The sequence below is a fragment of the Mobula birostris genome, chromosome 30 (genome assembly GCF_030028105.1).
Source record: "Mobula birostris isolate sMobBir1 chromosome 30, sMobBir1.hap1, whole genome shotgun sequence".
Taxonomy (NCBI): domain Eukaryota; kingdom Metazoa; phylum Chordata; class Chondrichthyes; order Myliobatiformes; family Myliobatidae; genus Mobula; species Mobula birostris.
Window position 1 is genome coordinate 5,119,758 of NC_092399.1, and position 25,497 is coordinate 5,145,254.

Sequence of the window (25,497 nt, forward strand, 5' to 3'; positions counted from 1 at the left end):
AACGGAGTGGGGATCAAAGGCAGTTTTTCCTCAATAAACTAGCAATTCCACAGCAATCTCAGTGTGTCCCAGCATCCTTCAGAGGCATGAATTACTTTTTCATTGCAATAATTATTGTCAATTAATGAATCAGGTTATAACTAGCACACAGTTGGATACAAATTGACTGTGTTACATTCTGCCAAATGTTCTTTCTGTGTTCATTTCTTTATCATTCAGACACACACTCAGTGGCCACTTTAGTAGGTACCTCCTCCCCCTAATAAAGAGGTGTGTTAACATTAAAACATTTACAGCCACTTGGCAACAAAGACTATTTGCATGGGAGTGTTTCAGTTACTGTGCACCCACGCAGCTCAGAGGTAACTGGTACTGGCATCTTAAAACCTACCACTTCGAGCAGATGGGGCTTGCCAGCTCATCTAGGAGGAGGAGAACTCTAGTCTCAAACCTCCGCTGCCTTGTGTCCATAACCACTCATGGGGTAGGCTCTGGGAGTAAACTCCGAGGAGAAATCTGGAGTTAGGTTCTCTCAGGCAGGCTGGTGTTGAGCTGAACGCTGACTGGCAGCTCCTGCGATGCCACTAATACCAAACTTTATTGGTCTCGGCCATTCCTTTGGATTCATCACCTGAGTGGAGAGGAGAAGCCTGCTACACAGGCTACAGCTTGCTCTCCATACTGTACTGTCCTGGACTGCGTATCATGTAGACAGCTGGGACAAAAGCTATGGCTGACTCCAACCAATGGAAGACCTCAAAAAAGAGTAAAGGAGATCAGAAAAAAAAAACCCTTTTACACCCAGATAGTGGGTGGAAGTCCTGTATTCTGCCTGAAAGGGCATTGGAGGCGGATGGTCCAAGGATCCTTGAATAATACCAAACTGTACACTTGAGAAGGCATGTCCTACAGCATTAAATGCCGAAGGTGATATTAGACTTCTTTTCATTTAGCACCGACACAAAGATCCAGGAATAGTCTCAACATGGGTGAGATGGGTCAAAGTACTTGCACCGTGCTGTAAACCTCCATGGCTCCATGCAGTCAGGGGAGGAGGAAGAACAGTCTTTAACAAACATTCTTCCTGGATTCCACGGGGAGGAGAACAAGTTTAAAATAGCATAGTGGTTAGCACAGCGCTTTACAGCACAAACCATAGGACTGGGATTCAATTCCCACTGCTGTCTGTAAGTAGCTTGTAGCATGTTGTCCCAGTGACCACGGGGGTTTCCTCCGGGTGCTCTGGTTTCCTCCCACAGTCCAAGAACGTACAGTTAGGGTTAGTGAGTTGTCGGCATACCATGTTGGTGCTGGAAGACTCGCAGATGGTCCCCAGCACAGTCCTCACAGATTTGATTTGACCCATACAACATGTTTCACTGTATGTTTCAATGTACATGTGACAAATAAAGCTAATGCTTATCTTCGTTATCCCTCAAGACTAGTCATGCCATGTACACGGTAGCACTAGCAGTGTGCGGGACACTATTACAGCTAGTGGCTTCGGAGTTTGGAGTTCAATCCTAGCACCCTCTGTAAGGAGCTGCTGCAGGTGGAATGCCTGTGCTTCTTCCAGGTGCCCCAGTTTTCTCCCACAGCCCAAAGACACACCAGTTGGTAGGTTAATAGGTCATTGTAAATTGTCCTGTGATTAGGGCAGGGTTAAATCGGGGGTTGTCGGGGGCAGCACGGCTCAAAGGGCCGGAAGGGCCTATTCTGCACTGTATCTCTAAATACAACTAAAGATATAAATAAATTAAAATCTGAATGAACCAGTTGGCTTTGCATTCCAGAGCACAGAGAAATTCGATGTTGGACACTTACATGTGGAATAGTTTTGACACACCGGATGTGCGTGGTCATCCTGCAACCCATTGATTGGAGGTCTGGGTACTCTCCTTCACTAACCACAAAAACCCTTCCATTGTAGTCCTGGCCTTCATACAGAGCCCAGCTGAAAAATAAACCTCAGCTGCATCAGTGAACGCAAGACCAGACTGGAACACAAGGTTTTAGTTTCCTTCAAGATAGCGGACTAAATTATATATGATTGATCTCTGAGAACATGAAGACTTAGGCGTAACAGATCCACGTTCTTCAATAAGAGCCTCTTTCTATCCCAAGTCTAACTCTAGGAACATATTCTACCTTCTACTCTTTTACCCTCTTCGCAGCCACTCTCTCTCAATCCACATAACTCAGATCCTCCCAAGTGCAGAACTGATTGAGTAATTAATGGAATATTTCTCTTTACTCCAAGGTTTTGAAATGCAAAGAGAGAAAGGTGTTGCTTCATTTCACTTCATGTGTTCCAGTTTCCGGTTCTAGTCCTGGTGGCTGTTTCCTTACTATTTTTGGGTGGCTTTTGAATCGGGGCGGCCTGCAGATAATGAACACTAAGCTGAACTGCATTGAAGTATGCCTTTTGATTTTGTGCTTTTGCCCATTTTTTTTGGTTGCCTTTTGCGTTATTTTTGTGCATGGGGAGGCGGGGCTTGACGTTGGATGTTTTTCTTTGAACAGGTTGGTTCCATGGTTCTTTGTTGCGTGACTGTCTGTAGAGAAGACGAATTTCAGGGTTGAACACTGCATTCATACTTTGATAATAAATGTACTTTGACTCCTCGAATTTGTATGAATCACGTTCGAGCTCAATTCTTGCCACCGCACCTTGACAAGGAAGCCCGCACAATTTCAACAGAATGACTTCATGAGGGCAGGTTACACAGAACTGGCCTGCAATTCCTTGAATTGAGAATATTGACATGCTGATCAAGACGTCTACAGTGATAAATAAATCTATGTTTCTTCTAATGGAGGAGACGAGAATTAATGAGTAGGTTCTTAAAATTAGATATCACTCAGGAGACTTTTTCACACAAAGTGCAGCTGAAATGTCGAGCTCTCTTCCTCTGGACAGTGAATGCTTCAAGTCATTTAAAGCTACCAGAATAAAACTGGAGACATTATTATTAAGTTGCAGTCCTGGGGGCAATTAAATCATTTAAATAGAGTTGAGCTGCTGGTCAACTACAAATTGCAGAACAGGGTAAACGTTTGTTTAGCCTGCCCCAATTGCAAAATGAGAGCTTGCTGATTGAGGGATGCAGTGCTCTGGGCTTCCAGTGTGGGGAGCCATTGAGCAGAAATGCAGATGTTGCCTCTGTAAGGAAACAAGACATACAATTTCTGGATTTGTTACAGAGCTTCCAGCAACTAACTAGTGCACAGTGTCTGCAGAATGTCCTAGACCCTCTATTGCACACATCGTCGTCGTGGCTATCCCTCGAAGTCGAGGATCATGGTCTTTGTTCTGTTGATCTACTTATGGGCTCTCAAGTGGTTTACAAGTCCGATCTTCTCATACACATAACATTCCACAACTAGCTTTACAAAAATAGTGCCTCAGTTTCTGACATAATACAGTTCACTGAATACATCAGAACAGTGTTGCCTCTGAGGTGTGCGAGTGCACACATCTTTTGCTACGTGCGCACAAAGCAATTTAAACTGCACACAGAAGGGTGTCACCCTCGATCTCATTGGCACAGTAAGTATATTTCACGATCATACACAATCACATTTCCTTTGTCCTGTTTCTCATGCTGATGGTGTTGACAACATGGAGTTTGTGATGATTTGTCTGCAGATTTTAGACCTGGCTTATTTATACTGTTTTTATTGAAGAAATTATTCAGTGCACACATGGTGCTATCACCTTTTAAAGAGGCCCTCGATGCTGGGTAGGCTAGTGCCCATGATGAAGCTGACTGAGTTTACAGTCACCGGCAGTTGAATTCACTTTCTTTGGTCCAGCTGCTATTATTTAAATCTCCTTGTTTAATGAAAGGATCAGTTGATTGCCCTGCTCATTTAGAAATCTGATGACCTGTTTGCGTTATTAGCTCAGGCTTGGAGTAATTCATCAAAGTACTTGAGCTTAAACGTACAAAGGCGAACATAAGGCGGGAGGCGGGAGGAGAAGGTGGCGGCGCAATGCAGCGCGCGTGGCCTCTACGGTGAAATGATATCGTATTTGTTAAATAGGGGCCGTGCACAATTCTGATTTGACGGAGACAGCCGTGAGAAGCACGGAGGAACATCTGGAGAAACTTCTGAAATGCCCGCTTCGCTGCCGCTGCTACTGTGCGATCGAGAATCTCCAGAGGGAAGGCCCCAAACCCTCGGCTTTGCCTGTTGCTGGCAGCCGGGGCTGGAGTCGAAGCGCTTGGCAGAGATGGTGCTCAGTGTCGGAGGCTCGAAGTTTTCAGACGACTCAGAGTCAGACTTTGGTCTGGCATGGCAGGGAGAGTTTTCTTCTTTCTCCCGTCTGCGTGAGATGTGGGACTTTCGAGAGACTTTGAAGTTTTTTTTACCGTGCCCATGGTCTGTTCTTCATCAAGTTACGGTATTGCTTGCACTGTTGTAACTATACGTTACAATTATGTGGTTTTTGTCAGTTTTTCCGTCTTGGTCTGTCTTGTGTTTCTGTGATATCACACCGGAGGAATATTGTATCATTTCTTAATGCATGCATTACTAAATGATAATAAAAGAGGACTGTGTGTTCTCATAATCTAATCTAACAAAAATCAGACACTTGTAGAAGTTCTTTGGGAACTAAATCTCATCCAATGCATCCAGTATTTACCCTGTACTGACTGGCCCATTTATGAAGCAGGTCCTGGATAGAAACCAGCTCCAGGGTTGTCACACCGTATTAACTATCAGTAGTTGTACCTGCCACTTAGGACCCTGCAGTATTGACCTATCAGTATCAGAATTGACTATCAGTGGTTGTACCTGCCACTTAGGACCCTGCAGGACTGGAGCTTAAACTCCTTTGGAATCCCCATCTTGCTTTCTTCAATTTCTAAGCAGCGTCCGTTGAAGTCGTACTCAGAGAAGATCTGGATCTAAGTGGTGAAAGAAAAGAATTTGAAACTTGTTTTAATTGTACCTGCATTGGGACAGAAACAGGAAGTAAAAAGCAGACGATAACAGCAGAAACCAGCAAAATTGGAACCAAAAGGACAGGCAACAGATCACAAATTGAATTCTCCTTCCGGTAATTCGGCCCTCTCTTCCTGCGCTCTGCTTCTATTCCCCAGTCTGGCCTCTTACCTCTTCTCCTCACCTGCCTATCACCTCCCTCAGCTGCCCCTCCTTCCTCCCTTTCTGTCATGGTCCACCCTCCTGTCCTATCAGATTCCTTCTTCTCCAGCCCTTTGCCTTTTCTACCTATCAGCTCCCAACATCTTACTTCATTCCTCGCAGCCTCACACACCCACCTGGCTTCACTGATCGCTTTCGAGATTGTACTCCTTCTCGATCTGAAACATTGACTGCTTATTCCCTTCCACAGATGCTACCTGACTTGCTGAGTTCTTCCAGCATTTTGTGACTGACTCTGTACCAGTTTGACGACTAATCTCCAACGCAGACTATTAGGTGGCGTCATCAAAACAGTGATGCAGGTTGATGTCCTTATAGGCTTTTATCCCCCATTGTAGCTCACCACAGGATATGTCAGAATGTAAATAACTTACCCCCCCCCCCAATAAACACAACTTGGTCAACGCTAAGGGCTTACAGTAGTGTGGCGTTTAGCACAATGCTGTAACAGCTTGGGACATCGGAGTATAGCGTTCAATCCCAGAGTCCTCTGCAAGGAGTCTCTATACATCCTCCCCATGGATTGCATTGGTATTCTCCGGGTGCTCCGGTTTCCTCGCACAAAGACACACATCTTTCTTTGGTTAATTGGTCATTGTAAATTGTCCCATGATTAGGTTAGGGTTAAATTGGGGTTGTTGGGAGTTGCTGGGTGGTGTGGGTTGAAGGGCCGGAAAGGCCTATTCTGCACTGTATCTCATAAATTATAAAAAAAACACTTTACAGGTCAAATCTGATGCTTTATGTCAACTCCTTTTATCTGCTCTGGTTACTGCCAATAGAAAGTTTCTTTTCATTTTCATCCCCTTGTGATGTACTTCAACCAAATTTCCCCATCAATCTTTCTGCTTAGGGTGAGCAATTCCAGCTTTGCTGATCGCTGTTCATTTCTGAAGCCTTTCTGCCCCAGTCATTTTCCAGTTAACCCTTCCATATCCTCTCCAGGGCTCAATCGTCTGTGCTAAAGCGTGATACCCACTACTAGCCTGTATTCCCCGGCTGTATCCCAACCGGCATTCCATAAAGGATAACTTCCTTGCTTTTGTACTCTCTGTCTCTATCAATAAAAACAAATTAATCTTATTTAAAAAATAAACATAACCAGCTTACATGGAGAATAATTCTTACCTTCAGTCTGAACTGTTGACCACTTGGCTCCACCTGAACACACAAAAAAACGAGACAGTGTCACTCGAAGTCAGTTTGTGTCTTATGCATGATAAATAATACAGAAATCAGTAACGTGGGAATCTGTTGTGATAGGTTTATTGGCAGAGTTTTGATAGTTGTGAGAGTTATCTAACAAAGGTAGACCCCACAGTAGTGTAGCAAATGGCATGACACTAATACAGCTCGGAGTGTCAGAGTTCAGAGTTCAATTCCGAGGTCACTTGTAAGGAGTCTGTGGAATGCTTGGATTTTCTGCAGGTGCTCTGGCTTTGTCCCACAGTCCAAAGATATACCAGTCGGTAGGTTAATTAGTCATTGTAAATTGTCCCATGATTAGGTTAGGGTTAAACATAGGGGATGCTCGAAGCGGGGCCGAAGGGCCTGTTCTGTGCTGTATTTCTAAATAAATAAATGGATTTGTGCCAAGATCAGCAAAGAGATATAATAACTTCACAAGCTAAAAGTGGTGATGCGTGGGCATACTGGGGTGAGAGTGAAAATCTGGCTGAGTGGTGTTATAACAACAACCTCTCTCACTCAATGTCAGCAAGACCAAGGAGCTGATCATTGAAATGTTCCCACAACCAATGATCTCACTCTAAGGGCTATTGCTGTTTATTTATATTTGCATTTCTCCAGTTTGTTGCTATCAATATTCTGGTTAATTTTTCATTGATCCTGTTATTGGAGAAGGTTATTGGGGTCTCCCTACCTTCTGTCCAAGACCTCTTTCAGAGACGATGCCTCCAGAAGACACGGTACATCATTAAAGACCCCTCACACCCTCTCCATGAACGGTTTGTTCTTCTGCCATCAGGCAAACGTTACAGGAGCATCAAAACTAAAACCACAAGGCTACTAAACAGCTTCCTCCCACAGGCAGTCAGACTGCTAAATAGCTGCTCTACCTGACTCTGCTTTGGACACTTTTACCTTGCACTGGACACTTATAACTTGATTTTAAATGACATGTGGCTGTTGTGTTTACTATTTATTGTTATGTTTATTATTTAGTGTTGCATTTGTTATGTTATGACTGCACTGCTCCAGGGAAACGCTGTCTCATTCTGCCCTGCAGAGCTGATGTACGGTTAGAATGACAATAAAGTTTCTTGAATCTTGAATCTTTGAACCTTATAGTTACTATTCTAAAAGATTTGCTGGGTGTGCCCGCAGGATAATGAACCTCAGGGTTTTATATGGTGATAGATATGTACTTTGATGATAAAATTTACTTTGAACTTTACCTAATCCTATAATTTGTAAAGTTATTTTTTAAATGCTAGAAAAATTCTGCTGCTCCATTTCATAAGATCTAATTTGGACAGATTGGCTCCTTCAGAATGCTTAGTGTGGTGGCAGGCTTGTTCACATCCTTTCACAAGGTCAATAATTCAGAGTGGACACAATAACCTTTCTGAAGCTAGTTTCCATTACCATATACACTTTGCTAATACCAAAGTTAACATGCTGTCTCCAGTCCGCAAAGCTGCTGCAAGTCCCTGGGAATCCTTGCGACAGGCCAACTCCGTAAAAGGTTAGGCCGCCTCTGGGTATTTCAGGAGATTGCTTACTTTACCGAGATTGGGGAAATGGGCCTTTCACTCATGAAGCCTGGGAAGCACCAGTTTATACACACGGTATCCAGGTAATGATTCCGTAAGATTGTTATAGCCCATGGGGCCGTGTAGTGGAGATAAGTTCCCATTTTCTATTAAATGCTCCCAATGGCGTGTGTCTCAAATAGCCTCTGACAACCAAGTCCAGCTCCTGGCCATCACATTTGGCTTAGCTGTTAAACCCAGTGGAATCTTTACCGCTGATAGGAGAAGGGGCCAAGGTGGGCTCCTGGCACCTTAAAACTAGTTGCTTTGGACAGATGGGGCTTATCAGCCACAGTTGGCAGCTCATTTAGGAGAAGGAAAACTCTGATCTCAAACCTCCACTGCCCTGTGGCTATACCCACTCATGGGGAAGGTTTCGTGAGTGGAAGTGAAAAATCCAGACACAAGCAAGAGAAAATCTGCAGATGCTGGAAATCCGTGCACACACACAAAATGCTGGAGGAACTCAGCAGGGCAGGTAGCATCTGCGGAAAAGAGTACAGTCGACATTTCAGGCTGAAACCATTTTGCAGGACTGGAGAAAGAAAGCTGAGGAGTAGATTTAAAAGGTGGGGAAAGGGGAGAGAGAAACACAAGGTGACAGGTGAAAACTGAAGGGGGAGGGACGAAGTAAAGAGCTGGGAAGTTGATTGGTGGTCAAAGAGTTGGGGAGCAGCAGGGACCACAGAGGGGGAGCAGTGAGAGAGGGTCTCACTGAACTCCCATCAAAGGGAAGATTTAAACTTCTTCAGGGTAGGCATCCCTGGAAGAGACTTTGCAGTGTAGTAATCCAATCACAAACAAAAGAAAATTTACAGATGCTGGAAATCCGAGCAACACACACAAAATGCTGGAGGAACTCAGCAGGCCAGGCCAGGCCAGAGCTGGAGTCCCTAAGGCAGTCCAATGCTGAGTTCAATGCGGACTGGCACACTGTACCAGTCCTTGGTATTCCTATGGATTCAGCAGCTACGTGGAGAGGGTAAGCCTGTTACATGCGCAAACACGAGGAATTCTGCAGATGCTGGAATTTCAAGCAACACACATCAAAGTTGCTGGTGAACGCAGCAGGCCAGGCAGTATCTCTAGGAAGAGGTACAGTCGACGTTTCGGGCCCAGACCCTTCGTCAGGACTAACTGAAGGAAGAGCTAGTAAGAGATTTGAAAGTGGGACAGGGAGGGGAGATCCCAAATGACAGGAGAAGACAGGAGGGGGAGGGATGGAGCCAAGAGCTGGACAGGTGATTGGCAAAAGGGATATGAGAGGATCATGGGGGAGGTGGGGCATTAGTGGAAGTTTGAGAAGTCAATGTTCATGCCATCAGGTTGGAAGCTACCCAGACGGAATATAAGGTGTTGTTCCTCCAACCTGAGTGTGGTTTCATCTTTACAGTAGAGGAGGCCGTGGATAGACATATCAGAATGGGAATGGGACGTGGCCTCCAACCTGATGGCATGAACGTTGACTTCTCAAACTTCCGCTAATCCCTCACTTCCCCCTCGTACTCCATCCATTATTTATTTATATACACACATTCTTTTTCTCTCTCCCTCTGTCCCTCTGACTATACCTCTTGCCCATCGTCTGGGTTTCCCCCCCACCTCCTTATCTTTCTCCTTAGTCCTCCTGTCCTATGATCCTCTCATATCCCTTTTGCCAATCACCTGTCCAGCTCTTGGCTCCATCCCTCCCCCTCCTGTCTTCTTCTATCATTTTGGATCTCCCCCTCCCACTTTCAAATCTCTTACTAGCTCTTCCTTCAGTTAGTCCTGACGAACGGTCTTGGCCCGAAACGTCGACTATACCTCTTCCTAGAGCTGTTGCCTGGCCTGCTACGTGGGCACCAGCTTGCTCTCCACACTGTAGGACCCTAACTGGTGTATCACATAGACAGCTAAGGCGCAACATCCATGGTTGACCCTAACCAGCAGAGGGCCTCATCCAGGTGATCGCTGTACCTACCGGTAAGATAGGTTGCAGTGAGCCAATCTTACAGCTCTGAGCACCCCAGTCCTGAGGATTCCGATAAATCCCTTTCTCTACGATGTATTGAGCTCCGGAATAGTTGGCGTCCTCGTAGGCTACCCAGCTGAAAAAGAAGTGGTGAGTTTAGCAGAAACCAAAATGACATTGAAACATTCCTGTGAGCTGGGTATTGAAGAACGTCTCCCACAGTACTAGATACTGAAGGACAATCTCATCTTCAGACATACCCTCTCACCTCAGGGCTGAGTCCTGTACCACAGTCTGTCCTGTTACCTGCATACAAATTCTTCAGACATCTGATTGTATTTCTGCCATTTTCTCCCGGGGACATTGAAGGCCAATAGTCTCTTGTTTTTGTCAGGTAGCCAGAACTGACAATGGGTCACAACCCACTCTAAGCCCAAGTTCAACCGATACCAGTCTCACTAGGAACACGACGCTCCATAATAAACAGTTGCAAATTTCATTACACCCCTCCACCACACACAGATCCAAAGCACCTGAGATAGATTAGCTCCTTATTGTTTACCTGCACTGCACTTTCCCTGTAGCTGTTACACTTTATTCTGCATTGCTATTGTTTGACCTAGTCTGACCTCAATGCACTGCGTAATGATCTGATCTGTGTGAACAGTGAGCAAGACTAACGTTTCACTGCATCTCAGTACATGTGACAACGATAAGCCAAATCCATTTCCATTGCCAACAATATTCTGCATTAGGTTTTACTTGCCATTTGTACATACTTATACATGGAATGACTTGGCTGGAGAACTCCGCCATGAACGGTCCCAAGCTGGCTGTGGAAGGAGAGGGGCTGGGCATAGGGCTAGCAACCCATCCGGTAAAACCCAGAGCTACAGAGACACCAACAGAAGCTCCAAAGGCCTCATCGCAGGGTGAGGGAGGGTCTTTGTAGATGGGCTACACCTGGGGACAACCTATTTACACCCAGGACAGAGGACTTTGGCGAGCTGCTGTCGGGGCCTATGCCCCCAGTACGGGTGATGGGCTTAAGAAGAAGACTTGTTTGGATGGCAAGGAAACAAAAGCTTTTCACCGAATCTCAGTTCATGCGACAATAATAAGCCAATTATTAACAGTCAAAAAAACTGTAGATGCTGGAAATTGGAAATAAAAAAAACTAATTTCTGCAATCTTTGAGCAGTTCAGGTAGCATTCAGTGACCTGAAAAGCTAAGTCTACTCTTCTCTCTCTACATGCGCTGCCTGCCTCCCCAAGGATCTGTCAGCTGAAAGGATAACGCCAAGCTCAGATCCACCTCCTCAGAATGACCCTGCAACAGTATCTTTCCCTCTGCCACTAGCAGACCACACATGTTCAGCTGATGTAAAGAACGGAAGCTTTTCCTAAATGAAACAGCAGCCTAGGGTTTGTCACAGGGCACAGCTGTCCTCGAGTGGGCCTGCACACTCCGTGTCTGTGCTGATGAAGGTATAACTCAGCGTGCCTGCTCTTACTTACACGCCGCTCAGTACATTAATGGACTGTATAGTATCCCCAGAATCGGTTGCTTCCATGTCTGCCACTGAATCAACCGCAGTAGTTGAATCCTCTCCCTCACAATTATTTCCTGGGTACAAAATGATCATCGGGTTGGAAAAGTCCTTCAAAACAAAGCACATCAAAGACGGTCACCTTCCAAACATACTTTACATTAAGAACATTAATTATCAACTTGAACTCCCCTTATTCAACATTTTCATATGATGTAATTTGACCTTTCCGAATCCTTATTAACTTGAAATATATGAATAGCTGAGCGGAGTTGACGACATTATTGAACGTGTTCGATTTAAGATAATTGTCTTGCCTTGCTTTGTTCCGTTTGCTTTTTTTTGGGTTTAGTATTTAGTTTTTTTTTGTTTTTTTGGGGGGGTGGTTTTCTTTGTTTTTTTTCCTTTTTATTTCTGTTTTCTCTATGATTAATTATATCAAGAGTTTGGAAGTCTATTATACTTGTATTATTTGAAATCATTTTTGTATATGCTTATCAACAATAAGATTATTCCAATCTCTCCGTATCAACATTGTTATTCTGTTTATAATTTTGGAAAATTATTAAAAAGATTTAAAAAGGAAAGAAAGAATTCCCCTGGCACCGTAATCATACATTTGACAGTGCAACATTGCTCAGGAACTTATAGGTCCGTCCCTCAGGTTCTTATCCTTTTACCGACAAGGGTATTGGAAAATAGTTATTCAAACTGAAAACAAAGGCAACTTCCTTAAAGGAAAGAAAAGCTTACAGAGTGAGTGGATGCCAGACACTGGCAAGCTTCACATTAAGTTAATTGGTTTTCATTGTCATGTGTATTTTATTTATTTGTGCCTCGTATGTTAGGAAGCAGTTGCCGTCAGTGCAAAGTGCCTGCCCCCAGTCGCCAGTCCCCAGTCCCAATCACCACACCGAAGCACATACACCACGCCAATCCCTCCGCGTACACCAATCAGGAGCAGGAATCAAAGCTGATTTTTCCCCTGCCCCTGGGTCCAGGAGCTCCAGCACCCAATGTTACTACTTCCAGCAGAATCATACAGCACAGAGGTTTCCGCTCATCATATTCTTTGAAATTACATTCCAACTTGTACCAATCCCTTTGCTCTTTTCTCGATATTAGTCTCTTCTGGATTGCTACTTCATCTCCCACTAGCTCAGAGCAAGTGGTGCATGCCAGCTCGATTTCAACATTGAAGAGAAGTTTGGATAGGGACACGGATGGTAGGGGTATGGAGGGTATGGTTCAGGTGCAGCTCAATGGAAGCAGGCAGGTTAAGTGATTCAGCATGGACTAGATGGGCCAAAGGGCCTGTTTCTGTGCTGTACTTTTCTATGACCCTTTGAACCCCCCCCCCAACCAAGACGATCAACTGGAAACCAACCAATGGTCAGCCTTCCCTCCCTCGAGGCTGAACTGTTCCACAAGTCCGTAAGACATAGGAGTACAATTAGGTCATTCGGCGCCCATTGAGTACGTTCCACCATCCCATCATTGCTGATTTATTACCTCCCTCAACCCCACCGATCCTCAGCAGCTAAAGCACTGCTGCCCCCGTACGTGGTCAACACCTACCACCACCATCTCAACACTTACTGCCCGGATGACACGCAAGGACCTTAAATCCTCATCGTAGCCACCCCATGACCTCCAGTCCGGGTACTCGCCTTCCTCCAACAGATACTGGTGACCTCTGAACCCTTCCTTCGAGTAGCCAACCCAACTGCAACGACATTTTCAAGAACCAGTTGTCAGCTTTACATTGTTTTAATGTCAGCAATTGAAACCAAATATTTTCAGGAGGGAGGGAGCAGGAAGAAGCTCTGTATTCGTTCTTTCAGAACCTCATAGCCAATGAAATGCTCCAGAGTTACAGTCACTGTTGTACAGTGGAAAGGCAAATGTCAATTTCTTAGAGGGAGTTAAGTAACAGGTGAAGAGTAACAGGTGAAGTCACTCTTTCTACTGTTCTGTGATATTCGGTGAGCAAGGTTCCTTAAAATTGTCATAGCCGGGGGAGGTAGTGAGGATAAGCTATTAAATATTCCCAATATTGTGCACCTCAAATAGCCTCTAACAACCAAGTCCAGCTCCTGGCCTTCACGTGTGGCTTAGCTACTAAGCCTGCTGGAACCATTTCTACAGACAGGAGAAGGGGAATAGATGCTTAAAACTAGTTGCTTTGGGAAGATAGGGCTTGTCAGCCATGATTGGCAGCCCATCTAGGAGAACGAAAACTCTGATCTCAAACCCCTGCTGCCTCGTAGCTATACCCACTCATGTGGAAGGCTTTGGGAATAAATCCAGAGGAAAAGTCTGGAGCTGGAGTCACTAAGGCTGTATAGTGTTGAGTTCAATGCTGACTGGCAATTCCCGTGACATCGCTTGTACTAATCTGTCTTGGTCTCTGACAATCCTTTGGATTCATCAGCCTCGTGGAGAGGGGAGCCTGCTACAAGGGCAGCAGTTTGCTCTCCGTTATCATATTGCCCTGGCTTGTGTATCATGTAGTCCGCTGGGATGCAACATCCCAACCAATGGAGGACCTCACAGTGAGGGAGAAACATTGTTCCAGAAGAGAGACACAAGACACTGCAGAATCTGGAGCATCACACAAAATACTGGATTAACTCATCAGGTGGAGGAGCATCCATGGTGGGCCTCAGGTGAGGTGTAACATCCTGGTTAAGATTTACTGCTAATGTTGTAGGATATTTAATTTAATGGCGTTCTGTAGAAGCAGTATGTTCTGCTGGTAGTGTTTGGGTTACTATTGAAGATAAGGGGTTGTGATGCTCATGCTTAGGAATGTAGTGTCATCCAATCAGGATGGTGAAATTAGGAGAAGGTTTTAGAGAACGCCAGGCAGAGAGGTTTTGTGATGGACACTGAGACGGACAAGAGATGGAGAGAAAAAGCTTGAGAGAACTGGCCATAGGATTTGATCCAACAGGAATGTGCAACTCGATGGAGTCCAAGAGGGGAAATCCTATTGGTGATCAATGAATAGGAGTTGGCACCTGGATCCACCTACCAGCTCTTGCTCCGCCGCTTCCCTCTATCTTTTTACACTGGCTCCCCACCTCCTATATCTCAGTCCAGATGAAGGGTCTCACCCAAAATGGTGACTGTCCATTTTTGTCCATTAAGGCTGTCTGATCTGTAGAGTTCCTCTAGCAGTTATTGTGTTTCTCCAGAAGACATGAGAAATTAGTCCTACTCTTTGTTCAAACGGTTCAGTGCAATCATTTATGATGAATGGTGGGGCCAGGGGTGCCACAGTTTGCTTCATTGGAGAGGCAACATTGCCAGCAACACAGCACTCCATGGCTGCGTCAGCCGAGGTTTTGAACCACTTATCCTTTAAGTTATACCCAAGACCACTAAGCACAGGGACACATTTGGCAGTCAGTGCAAGAATGCCTCAGACTGGCGAAAACCCTTCGCTATGCCGAGGACACAATGATTTATTACTTACTTGGCAGCCAGCTCCCCAGGAAGTAGCTCCTGAACCAGAACTGGAATCACATTTATTATCACTGACATACAGTATGTCGTGAAATTTGTTGTTTTGTGGCAAGACATAAACGTTACAAGAAAGCTACAAAAATAGTTTAAAATAATCAAAATCAGAATAAGAATCAGAATTAATATCTCTGGCATATGTCATGAAATTTGTTGTTATGTAGCAGTAGTGCAGTCTAATACACAATAATAAAAACTGTAAGTATATATGTAATGCAAAAAGAGGAATAAACAATTTGTGAGGTGGTGTTCATGGGTTCAATGTCCCTTCAGAAATCTGATGACAGAGGGGAAGAAGCCGTTCCTGAATCGTTGAGTGTGTGTTCAGGCTTCTGTACCTCCTCCTGGACGGTAGCAATGAGAACCAGGCATGTTCTGGGTAATGGGGGTCCTCAGTGATGGACACCACCTTTTTGAGGCTTTGCAATTTGAAAATGTCCTGGATGCTGGGGGAGCTAGTGCCCATGAAGGAACTGATTGAGTTTACAACTTTCTGCATCTCCATCCTGTGCAACACGCACAACACGCTGGAGGAACTCAGCAGGTCAGGCAGCATCCGTGGCAACGATCAGTCAACATTTCGGGCCGGAATCCTTCATCAGGACTGAAGAGGGAAGGGGCAGAGGCCCTATAAAGAAGGTGGGGGGAGGGTGGGAAGGAGAAGGCTGGTAGGTTCCAGGTGAAAAACCAGTAAGGGGAAAGATAAAGGGGTGGGGGAGGGGAGGCAGGAAAGGTGAAGAAGGAATACTGGAAAACACAATGGGTAGTAGAAGGAGGTAGAACCATGAGGGAGGTGATTGTCTGATCGTTTCCACGGATGCTGCCCGACCTGCTGAGTTCCTCCAGCGTGTTATGAGTGTTGCTTTGACCCCAGCATCTGCAGAGTATTTTGTGTCTCGATCCTATGCAGTGCCTGCTTCCCCCATACCAGACGGTGAAGCAGCCAGCTCCCATACAATACATTATAATATTAAGTAGTGATTTGAGACAGAAGTAATTTGAGAAGAGGCCATGTCCTATATGGTGAGGGTCCATAACGATGGATGGGCGCCTTCTTGAGGTACTGCCTTTTGAAGATGTCCTTGATGGCGAGGAGACTTGTGACCACGTTGGAAATGGCGGAGTCTACAATCAACAGGAATTCTGCAGATGCTGGAAATTCAAGCAACACACATCAAAGTTGCTGGTGAACGCAGCAGGCCAGGCAGCATCTCTAGGAAGAGGTGCAGTCGACGTTTCAGGCCGAGACCCTTCATCAGGACATAATCTCCTGCATCCTCTTTTCCATCCTGTGCTTTGGAGCCTCTGCAGGAAGTGCGGATGCAACCAGACAGAATGATGAATCATAGTTCTTCCCCAGCCCATCCCAAAGGCCCTCCTTCACTCATCCCTGTACAGCAGGGGTTCCCAGTGCTTTTTTTTACATCATGAACCCCTACTGTCAACTGAAGGGTCTGTGTACCCCAGGTCGGGAAGACCTGCTCTATAGGATCGGTGGCGAGGAAGCTGCATTGAAGAGCAACTTTAATGCTTTTGGTACTTTAACAAATTTCCTGTGGCCAGGTACTTACATTCCTCCATGCACTTTAATAGAGCCCGCATTGGAGAGGGGTGACCCATTGCTGGGGTAACGGGACAGGAAGTCTGAGGAATCTCCACGCACGTCTCTGTTTCTTCCCGTGTAATAAAGCCTCTCAAAGATGGTGAGCTGAAAGAAAGAAGAGCAGCCTTTTACAAATCCGGAACCCGGGATACAGGAAGACAGCCCACCGGGAAGGAAGGAGTGAACATTACAACAGAGTCACTAACTTGGGCGCATGCAATTCGCGATCTAAACACCATGGAGTTCTGATTATGATGCCTTGTTAGTCCTGAGGGCAGGGCTATCCAGAAAACAAGCATTTGAATTCCACATTAGAAGCTTGGGCATGTTGCAACAAGTTTAAAAACTTAATAACATTTTCTTTAAGGCAAAACGTTCTCAGCACTGAGTTTGGTTGGACCCGGAACGTGCTGCCAGGAGAAATGATGGAAGCAGGTACAACAGGAACATTTTGCAGCATTCAGACAGGCACATGAACAGGCAGGGAATTGTGGGACACAGACCACGTGCATGCAGAAGGAATTAGTTTGGATTGACATAATGGATACAGACGTTAGGCCAAAGGGGCTGTACTGTTTTATGCTCCATGTTCTCGTGGGTAAAAGTGACCATTAAACCATAAATACACATCTGATTCAATAACTTCCTTCAGGGAAGGAAGCTTTTTACTAATTTTGAACCTGTTTACCCCCAAGAGGACAACAACCTTGTTGTGGTTTGTATGCCTCCAATGACCCGGAGAGCTATGTTGCCCGGATCCAGGGCTTTATGCTCTGGCTCTTGGTAGGGCCACCCATGCCAAACAGCTCAAAGGGGAGAGGCCAGACTACAAGTGGTCCACCAGTCCTCTAGGTTCGAGGGTTCAGTTCAGGGTTAACATCCCTGACTGGTAAAACAAAATTGTTATGGAAACAGCAATGAAGTCTCCTCCTCCATCTGAGTGTGATGGTATTCCTGAATCTCCAACTGGAACTTGCATGAGTGACTGTAGTGAAAACCGAGCTACTGACATGATGAAAGAAGCCTTGAACACCGCCAGAGACGGAGGCCTTCATTGCTGCCCTAAATGCCACGGGCAGTCGAGACGACCTATTTTACTACAGGCCCACATCAATGTGATTGAATCACAACGGGCATCCCAGGTGCCCTTTTGATTTCTCTCACAGGAGATACATGTTGTTCATCAGGGCAGAATTTAGTAGCCATCACTCACCGCATTTGAACAGCGGGTAATTTGGAGCTGTGCACCCAGGGCCATTTACAGAATGAGAAGGTTATTACAGGACTGAGGAGAGCAGTCAACCCTTAAATCTAATGACACTTCCCAACACAACAAGCCCATCAATCCAGATCACGAAACAACAGCAGATTGCCTTCCGTGAAAAGACATTGAACCCGTCAACACTACCTCACTACTTTTTTAATGTCCACTTTTGCACCACTTATTTAATTTAACTATTTAATATAGATGCTACTGTAATTCATTTTTCTTTTTCTCTCTATTACTGTGTATTGCATCGTACTGCTGCTGCCAAGACAACAAATTTCACGACATATGCCGGTGATATTAAACCTGATTCTGATTCTGATACCTTGCCACTCATCTCATTCTTATCATTAATAAAACTAACTCTTTATTCTGGAGTAACACACACAAAATGCTGGAGGAACTCAGTAGGTCAGGCATTATCTATGGAGCGGAATAAAGAGTCAAAGTTTCACCGGGACTCGTGGTGTTTTAGTTTGATTTGATTTCATTAGTTGAACTTAAACTTCCTATTTGCCCTGCTGGGATTCAAACTTATATATCTAGTCCAAGTATCTGAATTATTAGCTCAGAAACATAACTATGCTACGAAAGACCATTTATTACCATATTCTGCTACTGCATATCAGAAGTCTGAAAAGCTGAATTAAACTTTCAAAATGAAAAAGTAAAAAGTAAACAACTGAAGTAACCACAAAAATATTGTCCGTTGAAAAGACACAGTCCATCAGTGTTAATGCAGAATGAAACTCTACTGCCTTGGCTGAATGAACACGTGACTGCAAACCTACTTTGATGTGGTTGGCCCTTACACTCCCTCTGACGAGGTAACTTCAGAAGTATCAATCATCTCCTGTTGCTATGGTTCCCATCAAAGTTCAAAGTAAATTTTATTATTTAAATACAAGTATGTCACCATATACAACCCTGAGATTCATTTTCCTGTGGGCATACTCAACAAATCTATCGAATAGTAACTATAACAGGATCAATGAAAGACAAACCAGAGTGCAGAAGACAACAGACTGTGTAAATGCAAGTATAAATAAATAGCAATAAATAACGAGAACATGAGATGAAGAGTCCTTGAAAGTGAGTCCGTTGGTTGTGAGAACATCTCAGTGATGGGGTAAGTGAAGTTGAGGGAAGTTATCCCCTTTGATTCAATGGCCTGATGGTTGAGGGGTAATCACTGCTCCTGAACCTGGTGGTGTGAGTCCCATGGGTCCTTGCTTTCTTATTCTCATCAAGGCAGAACAAGCAATAAATGTCAGCTTTACCAGGTGGGAGAACAGGGTGAGAAGAAGACAGAGAAAGAGTGAAACTATTCTCTCTGGCAACATTTTAAAGGACCACGAACATCTGGAAATCTGCAGATGCCGGAAAGCCAAGCAACACACACAGAATGCTGGAGGAACTCAGCAGGCCAGGCTGCATCTATGGAAAAGAGTAAACAGTCAACGTTTCAGGCCGAGACCCTTCATCAGGACTGAGAATAAAGATGAGAAGTCAGAGTAAGAAGGTAGTGGGGGGAGGAAGAAGTACAAGGCAGTAGGTGATAGGTGAAACCAGGAGAGGGGAAGGGGTGAAGGCAGGAGGAGGGGGAGAGCTTTAACATTTTAAAGGATTTCATTTGCAAAAATGCAGAAATCTTCTCTTCTTTTCCCAATGTAGTTCAATGTTACCTATTGCCAGTAAAATAAATGATCCTTTCCAGCTGATGACTTCATACCTTTGGTTCGTATGGCTTCTCCACTCTGGGTCCACTCTGCAAATATATCAATAATAATATTTAACCACATGGTCCAATCCCCCGATTTAATCCTAGCCTAATCACAGGACAATTTACAAAGACCAATTAACCTACCAACAGGTACATATTTAGACTGTGGGAGGAAACTGGAGCACCTGGAGGAAACCCATGCAGACACAGGGGAGAATGTACCAACTCCTTACGGGCAAGGGTGGGAATTGAACCCTGATCGCCCATACAGTTACGTGCTGTGTTAACCATTGTGCTGCCTCAGTGGCGTAGTGGTTAGACATCAACAACTCAACCGTGGAGCACAGCATTGAGAAATTCCTCTAACCCCGAGTCTGAGGTGGCTTGGGATCACAACCAGACCCACAGCAATGGCTGGGGGTGAGAGACGTGGCATGGAAATTGTAAGGGTGGGGAGTGTGATGGATGGAGGGGGCTGTGACGTACAATGATCCTACAAAGAGCGGAGGGGAGGGGTGAGTGAAACTAACTGGTCAGCCTAAAGATTAGATTTGCTTTATTTGTCAAACATACATCAAAACATTGCATCATATGGTGAAATTGGCGTCAATGACCACCACGGTTGAAGGGTGTGCTGGGGGCAGCCCACGAGTGTTGCCAAGCCTCTGGCACCAACAAAGCATCTCCATAACTTATTGACCCATATTTACCCGTACACTTTTGGAATTTTCGAGGAAACTGGAGCACCCAGAGGAAACCCATGTGGTCATGGGAAGAGTATACAACCTCCAAGCACAACAGTAGGAATCAAACTCCAATTGCCAGCGCTGGGAGGTATTGTGGTAGATGCTACACTACGATGCCGTGCTTGTTTCAGCCCATCTATTCTTACCAACTGGCTGAGCTTTATGGCCTTCCCCAAAGCCTTGCCAATCTTTCCTCTTCAAGTATTCATCCAGTTCACCTTTGAAAGTTCTTACTGAACCAGTTCCCAGCAGCATCTGAGGCAGGGAAGGGAGCTGATCAGCTCACTGCGAATGCAGTTGACGAGCTTTAAAACCCGACCTAACCCCTCACTGCACAGGAATGGTTACTCCCCGATCTCCCGCTAGTTGGATTTTAATGCTGCATGAGTTTGTGTACCATTTGCAGGGGCAATAGTGACCCCACTTGTGCTTTCTCTGCTCCCCATTCCTGCAGTGTGCGATAGCCACCAACTTCCAAGGCACACAGCTGCCCTTCGAAGAAAGGTTCAGAGTAAACCAGCCATCTGCAGAGATAAACATACATTAGTTTCGATCTTTTAAACAGACTTTAAAATTCTCATCCTTGTACTCAAAATCCCCCCGTGTCTCTTTCCTCTTTCTACTTTGTAACCACCATGCCTACAACCCCCTAAAATCTTGGAGTTCCTTCAGCTTCAGCCTTTTGCATTTGTCTGATGCCCATCACTCTGCTGTTTGGTCAGCTGGACTAGTATCTTCCTTTGTGACTTGTTAATTCAGATTCAGATTCACTTATTGATCACATGTACATCGAAACATACAGAGAAATGCATTGTTTGTGTAAACAACCAATACAACCCACAGCCTTGCCGATCCTTCTTCTTCAAGTATTTATCCAATTCATCTTTGAAAGTTCTTATTGAACCAGCTCCCAGCAGCCCCTGAGGCAGGGAAAGGAGCTGAATAGCTCACCGTGAATGGAGTTGACCAGCTTCGAAACTCGACCTATCCTTTACTTCACAGGAATGGTTACCCCTTTATTTCCCACTAGTTCTACTTTTATGTTCCACAATTTCACTCGCTCTCCACAATCTTCACTCCTCTCTTCAGGGCACCAGAGCCTTTTGGTATTCCGTGGTTTGGACAATTTCAACAGCGGCCCAGATAAACTGAAAAGACAGAGTGTTGGCTTGTTCTCTGCAATAGTCATCTCCATGGTGCTGCTATGGAGACTGCCCCAGCTGCTGTGCTCCATGCCATAAACACCATGAACTGATAAGTGAGGCTTTAGGCCTACTCCAGGGTGCTCTGGGGTTCAGATCTAAGGACTCAATTTTGGTTTGGAATTTTGTTGTTCACTTCAGTTGGTTGCATGATTTGTATTTTTTTCTTTCTTTTGCGCATTGAGTGTTGGAATCTTATTTTTATTATTTTTTTTCTTTGAATGGGTTCTTTCATGTTTCTTGCTTTGTGGCTACCTATGAGCAAGCAAATCTCAAGGCTGTCTAATTTATACACTCTTGAATCTTCAATCAACGCTCAGTGGAACACTTCAAACACAACAAAGAAGAAAACAAGAAAAGCAAAACAAACCGCTTTCCTCCCTACCATCCACCCACTCAGGCCTTCAACCCCAGGACAGGCCGTCTTCAGTCTCTTGCTGACTCGTGGATTTGCAGACACTGGGTTTTGATTTTCCCAGTGGCAGCTTAACAAGCCTCCTCTACAACCATTTGGGTTGTTAGTTCAGGTTCCATATAATTTCAGTTTTATGTTGACCCTTTTCTCTCCCTTCATGAAGACGTCAGTTGTTTCTCAGTTAACTGCACATGCGTTGACTGCCCTCTGATAGTCCATGTACCCCTGTGGGGCCCTGTGCAGTGCAGATCGACATCAAAGGAAGCATTGTCAACCCAAAGTATTGAAATAAACAATATCTTTGTGACTATCAAAATCGTATTGAACCACCTGCTGTTATCATTGGTCTTCAGGGTATATGAATGTGATGTACTGTGAGTTTGTGGGACTCTACTGAGCGGGTCTACATGAGAATGTCTGGTTGTTGGGAATGAATAAGGACTTTCAGCATCTTCAATTTCTCCAGTGACTTAGTAACAAGTACTGTCAATGGCTGCAAATTTTCTCAAATTCTGCTCTGACTCTCTCACCTTAACTTAATCAGAAGCTTCCAGAATTCAAGTCAATGTCCAACCCTCAACTAACACATCTAAAGTAAATCATATTTAGAACATAGAAATCTACAGCACATTACAGGCCCTTCGGCCCACAATGTTGTGCCGACCATGTAACCTACTCTAGAAACTGCAGGATACTTGGTAGTGTGGAGGGGCAGAGGGATCTCGGGGTACATGTCCATAGATCCCTGAAAGTTGCCTCACAGGTGGATAGGGTAGTTAAGAAAGCTTATGGGGTGTTAGCTTTCATAAGTGGAGGGATAGAGTTTAAGAGTCGCGATGTAATGATGCAGCTCTATAAAACTCTGGTTAGGCCACACTTGGAGTACTGTGTCCAGTTCTGGTCACCTCATTATAGGAAGGATGTGGAAGCATTGGAAAGGGTACAGAGGAGATTTACCAGGATGCTGCCTGGTTTAGAAAGTATGCATTATGATCAGAGATTAAGGGAGCTAGGGCTTTACTCTTTGGAGAGAAGGAGGATGAGAGGAGACATGATAGAGGTGTACAAGATAATAAGAGGAATAGATAGAGTGGATAGCCAGCGCCTCTTCCCCAGGGCACCACTGCTCAATACAAGAGGACATGGCTTTAAGGTAAGGGGTGGGAAGTTCAAGGGGGATTTTAGAGGAAGGTTTTTCACGCAGAGAGTGGTTGGTGCGTGGAATACACTGCCTGAGTCAGTGGTGGAGGCAGATACACTAGTGAAGTTTAAGAGACTACTAGACAGGTATATGGAGGAATCTAAGGTGGGGGCTTATATGGGAGGCAGGGTTTGAGGGTTGGCACAACATTGTGGGCTGAAGGGCCTGTACTGTGCTGTACTATTCTATGTTCTATTACCCTACTGCATAGCCCTTTATTTTTCTAAGCTCCATGTACTTACCTAAGAGTCTCTTAAAAGACCCTATTGTATCCGCCTTAACCACAGTCGCCAGCCATGCATTCTACGCACACTCACCACTCTCTGTGTGAAAAGCTTACCTCTGACATCCCCTCTGTACCTACTTCCAACACCTTATGCTTCCTGGTGTTAGCCAATTCAGCCCTGGGGAAAAAGCCTCTGACTATCCAGGCGATCAATGCTTCTCATCATCTTTTACACCTCTATCAGGTCACCTCTTATCCTCCGTCGCTCCAAGGAGCAAAGGCCAAGTTCACTCATCCCATTCTCATAAGGCACGCCCTCCATTTTATTTTATTTTTTTAGTGATACAGCACGGAACATGCCCTTCCAGCCCTATGAGCGGCACCGCTCTGCAACCCCGACTACCCCTATTTAACAACACGGGACAGTTGCCTAATTAACCTACGCGGTATGGCATTGAACTTCAGGAGGAAACCAGAGCACTGGGGAGGACCCACGCATTGCACGGGGAGAAGGTATAAACTCCTTATAGAGAGCGTAGAACTGAACTCTGAACACCGACCCCCCCCCCCAAGCTGTAATAGTGTCACTCTAATTGCTACGCTACCATTGCGCCCATACTGCTTGTACCGTTTTAGTATTCGCAGAGTGCGAACTTGCTGCTGCTTTTTCCACATTACAAACACTTAATGAAAGCGTGTATTTGGCTGTAAGGCACCTGGAGGTTGTCCAGAGACTGAAACTGGTGCTACTGAAATGCAAATACTTTCATCAGATTTCCAAAACCATCACATAGCGACACGGACTGGTGGACAGTGAACAGCGTTCACCACCATTCTGTGGGGCCAGTGCCGGACGTAACGAGCACTGGAAGAATGACACCACCTTCGGCATTGCACACGCTCCAAGTTAGATTTAACGAGCCTTCCATAAGGTAAACGGCAGGGGTGGGGGACTCACAATCCAGAGTTCACGATGATGGATGTGGTTTTTGGTGGATAGCCAAATATTCGGATGTCCTCAGACGCACTGTAAAATGACAGCTTCTTCCCCTCTCCATTGGCATCTGGAAACAAGGATATTTGCGGTATGGTGTAGTCCTGAAACACAGTAATAGGTTTATCATGGAATTGTTCAAATTCATGAATAGTAATGAATAGAGTATTTTCATGAATAGCAATTTGTGAATAGTAATGAATACTGAGTATTTTCATGAATAATAACTTATGAATAGTAATAAATACTGAGTATTTTCATAGAACAGTACCTCACAGGAACAGGCCCTTCTGCCCACAATGTTGTGCTGATCCAATTAAATTAGTTATCAAAACTAATCCCTACTGCCTACACAATGTCCATATCCCTCCATTTTCCTCACACCCATGTGCCTATCTAAACATCTCTTAAAAGTCTGCCTCTGCCACCAATCTACTGTGCATTCCAGGCACCTAACACTCTCTGGAATACATTTGTCCCTCAAATCTCCCTTGCAATCTCCCCCTTTCAACCTTAAATGCATGCCCTCTGGTTCATTGGGTCTTACTTTGGCAGGCATGATTTTGATTTATATATTGCAGGAGGTCTACCTCAGCCCCACCAGACTGTCTGCCATTCAGTTAGATGAGGGGTGAAGCATCCTAACCCACCTATCCACCTCGATTCCAGAACCTGACCTTCTCCCTTGGAAAAGTTATATCAATATCAGTTTGGAAAGTTTCAATGGGTATCCAGTCTCAATAACCTGAAGAGAGGGGAATCCCAGATTTCCAAAAGCATTTTTGTGAAAAAGTCTTTAAGACCATAAGACTGTGATTCCCAATGGGGGCAGTTACGTGTCCTAAAGGGGCGTTAGGGGAAATAGAAGTCTTCGGGGGGGGGCGGTGTTCAAGATTCTTGGTGGGGGGGGGCGTGGTAAGCAGCACCCTAACTTGAGGCACAAGACCTGACCGACCGTTAGTAGAGCAGGCACTTCCAAAGAAAAGGATGAGGCACTGGGACACAGGAAGAACCATCGCTCTGCTTGCAGTGAGCACTTGTCACAACGCACCTGAATCTCCGTAATCTCATCCAACCCTACCAGCCAAACATATTATTGGGGATGCATAAACTAACATCCAGGGTACCCAATGGTTCCC

The 25,497-nt window shown here is 45.0% G+C and overlaps 1 protein-coding gene across 1 annotated transcript in view; it reads right to left on the bottom strand.

The window, feature by feature from the left end:
• LOC140190572 (beta/gamma crystallin domain-containing protein 2-like) overlaps positions 1 to 25,497 on the bottom strand; it is a 74,943-nt gene that overhangs the window by 14,893 nt on the left and 34,553 nt on the right. The window contains exons 6-15 of the mRNA XM_072247249.1: positions 24,323 to 24,462; positions 20,718 to 20,844; positions 19,584 to 19,619; positions 16,553 to 16,689; positions 13,053 to 13,179; positions 11,422 to 11,564; positions 9,913 to 10,039; positions 6,304 to 6,336; positions 4,804 to 4,916; positions 1,825 to 1,954 (exon numbers count right to left, since the gene is read on the bottom strand). Coding sequence (XP_072103350.1) covers positions 1,825 to 1,954; positions 4,804 to 4,916; positions 6,304 to 6,336; positions 9,913 to 10,039; positions 11,422 to 11,564; positions 13,053 to 13,179; positions 16,553 to 16,689; positions 19,584 to 19,619; positions 20,718 to 20,844; positions 24,323 to 24,462 — 1,113 coding nt within the window. The remainder of the gene's footprint in view (positions 1 to 1,824; positions 1,955 to 4,803; positions 4,917 to 6,303; positions 6,337 to 9,912; positions 10,040 to 11,421; positions 11,565 to 13,052; positions 13,180 to 16,552; positions 16,690 to 19,583; positions 19,620 to 20,717; positions 20,845 to 24,322; positions 24,463 to 25,497) is intronic.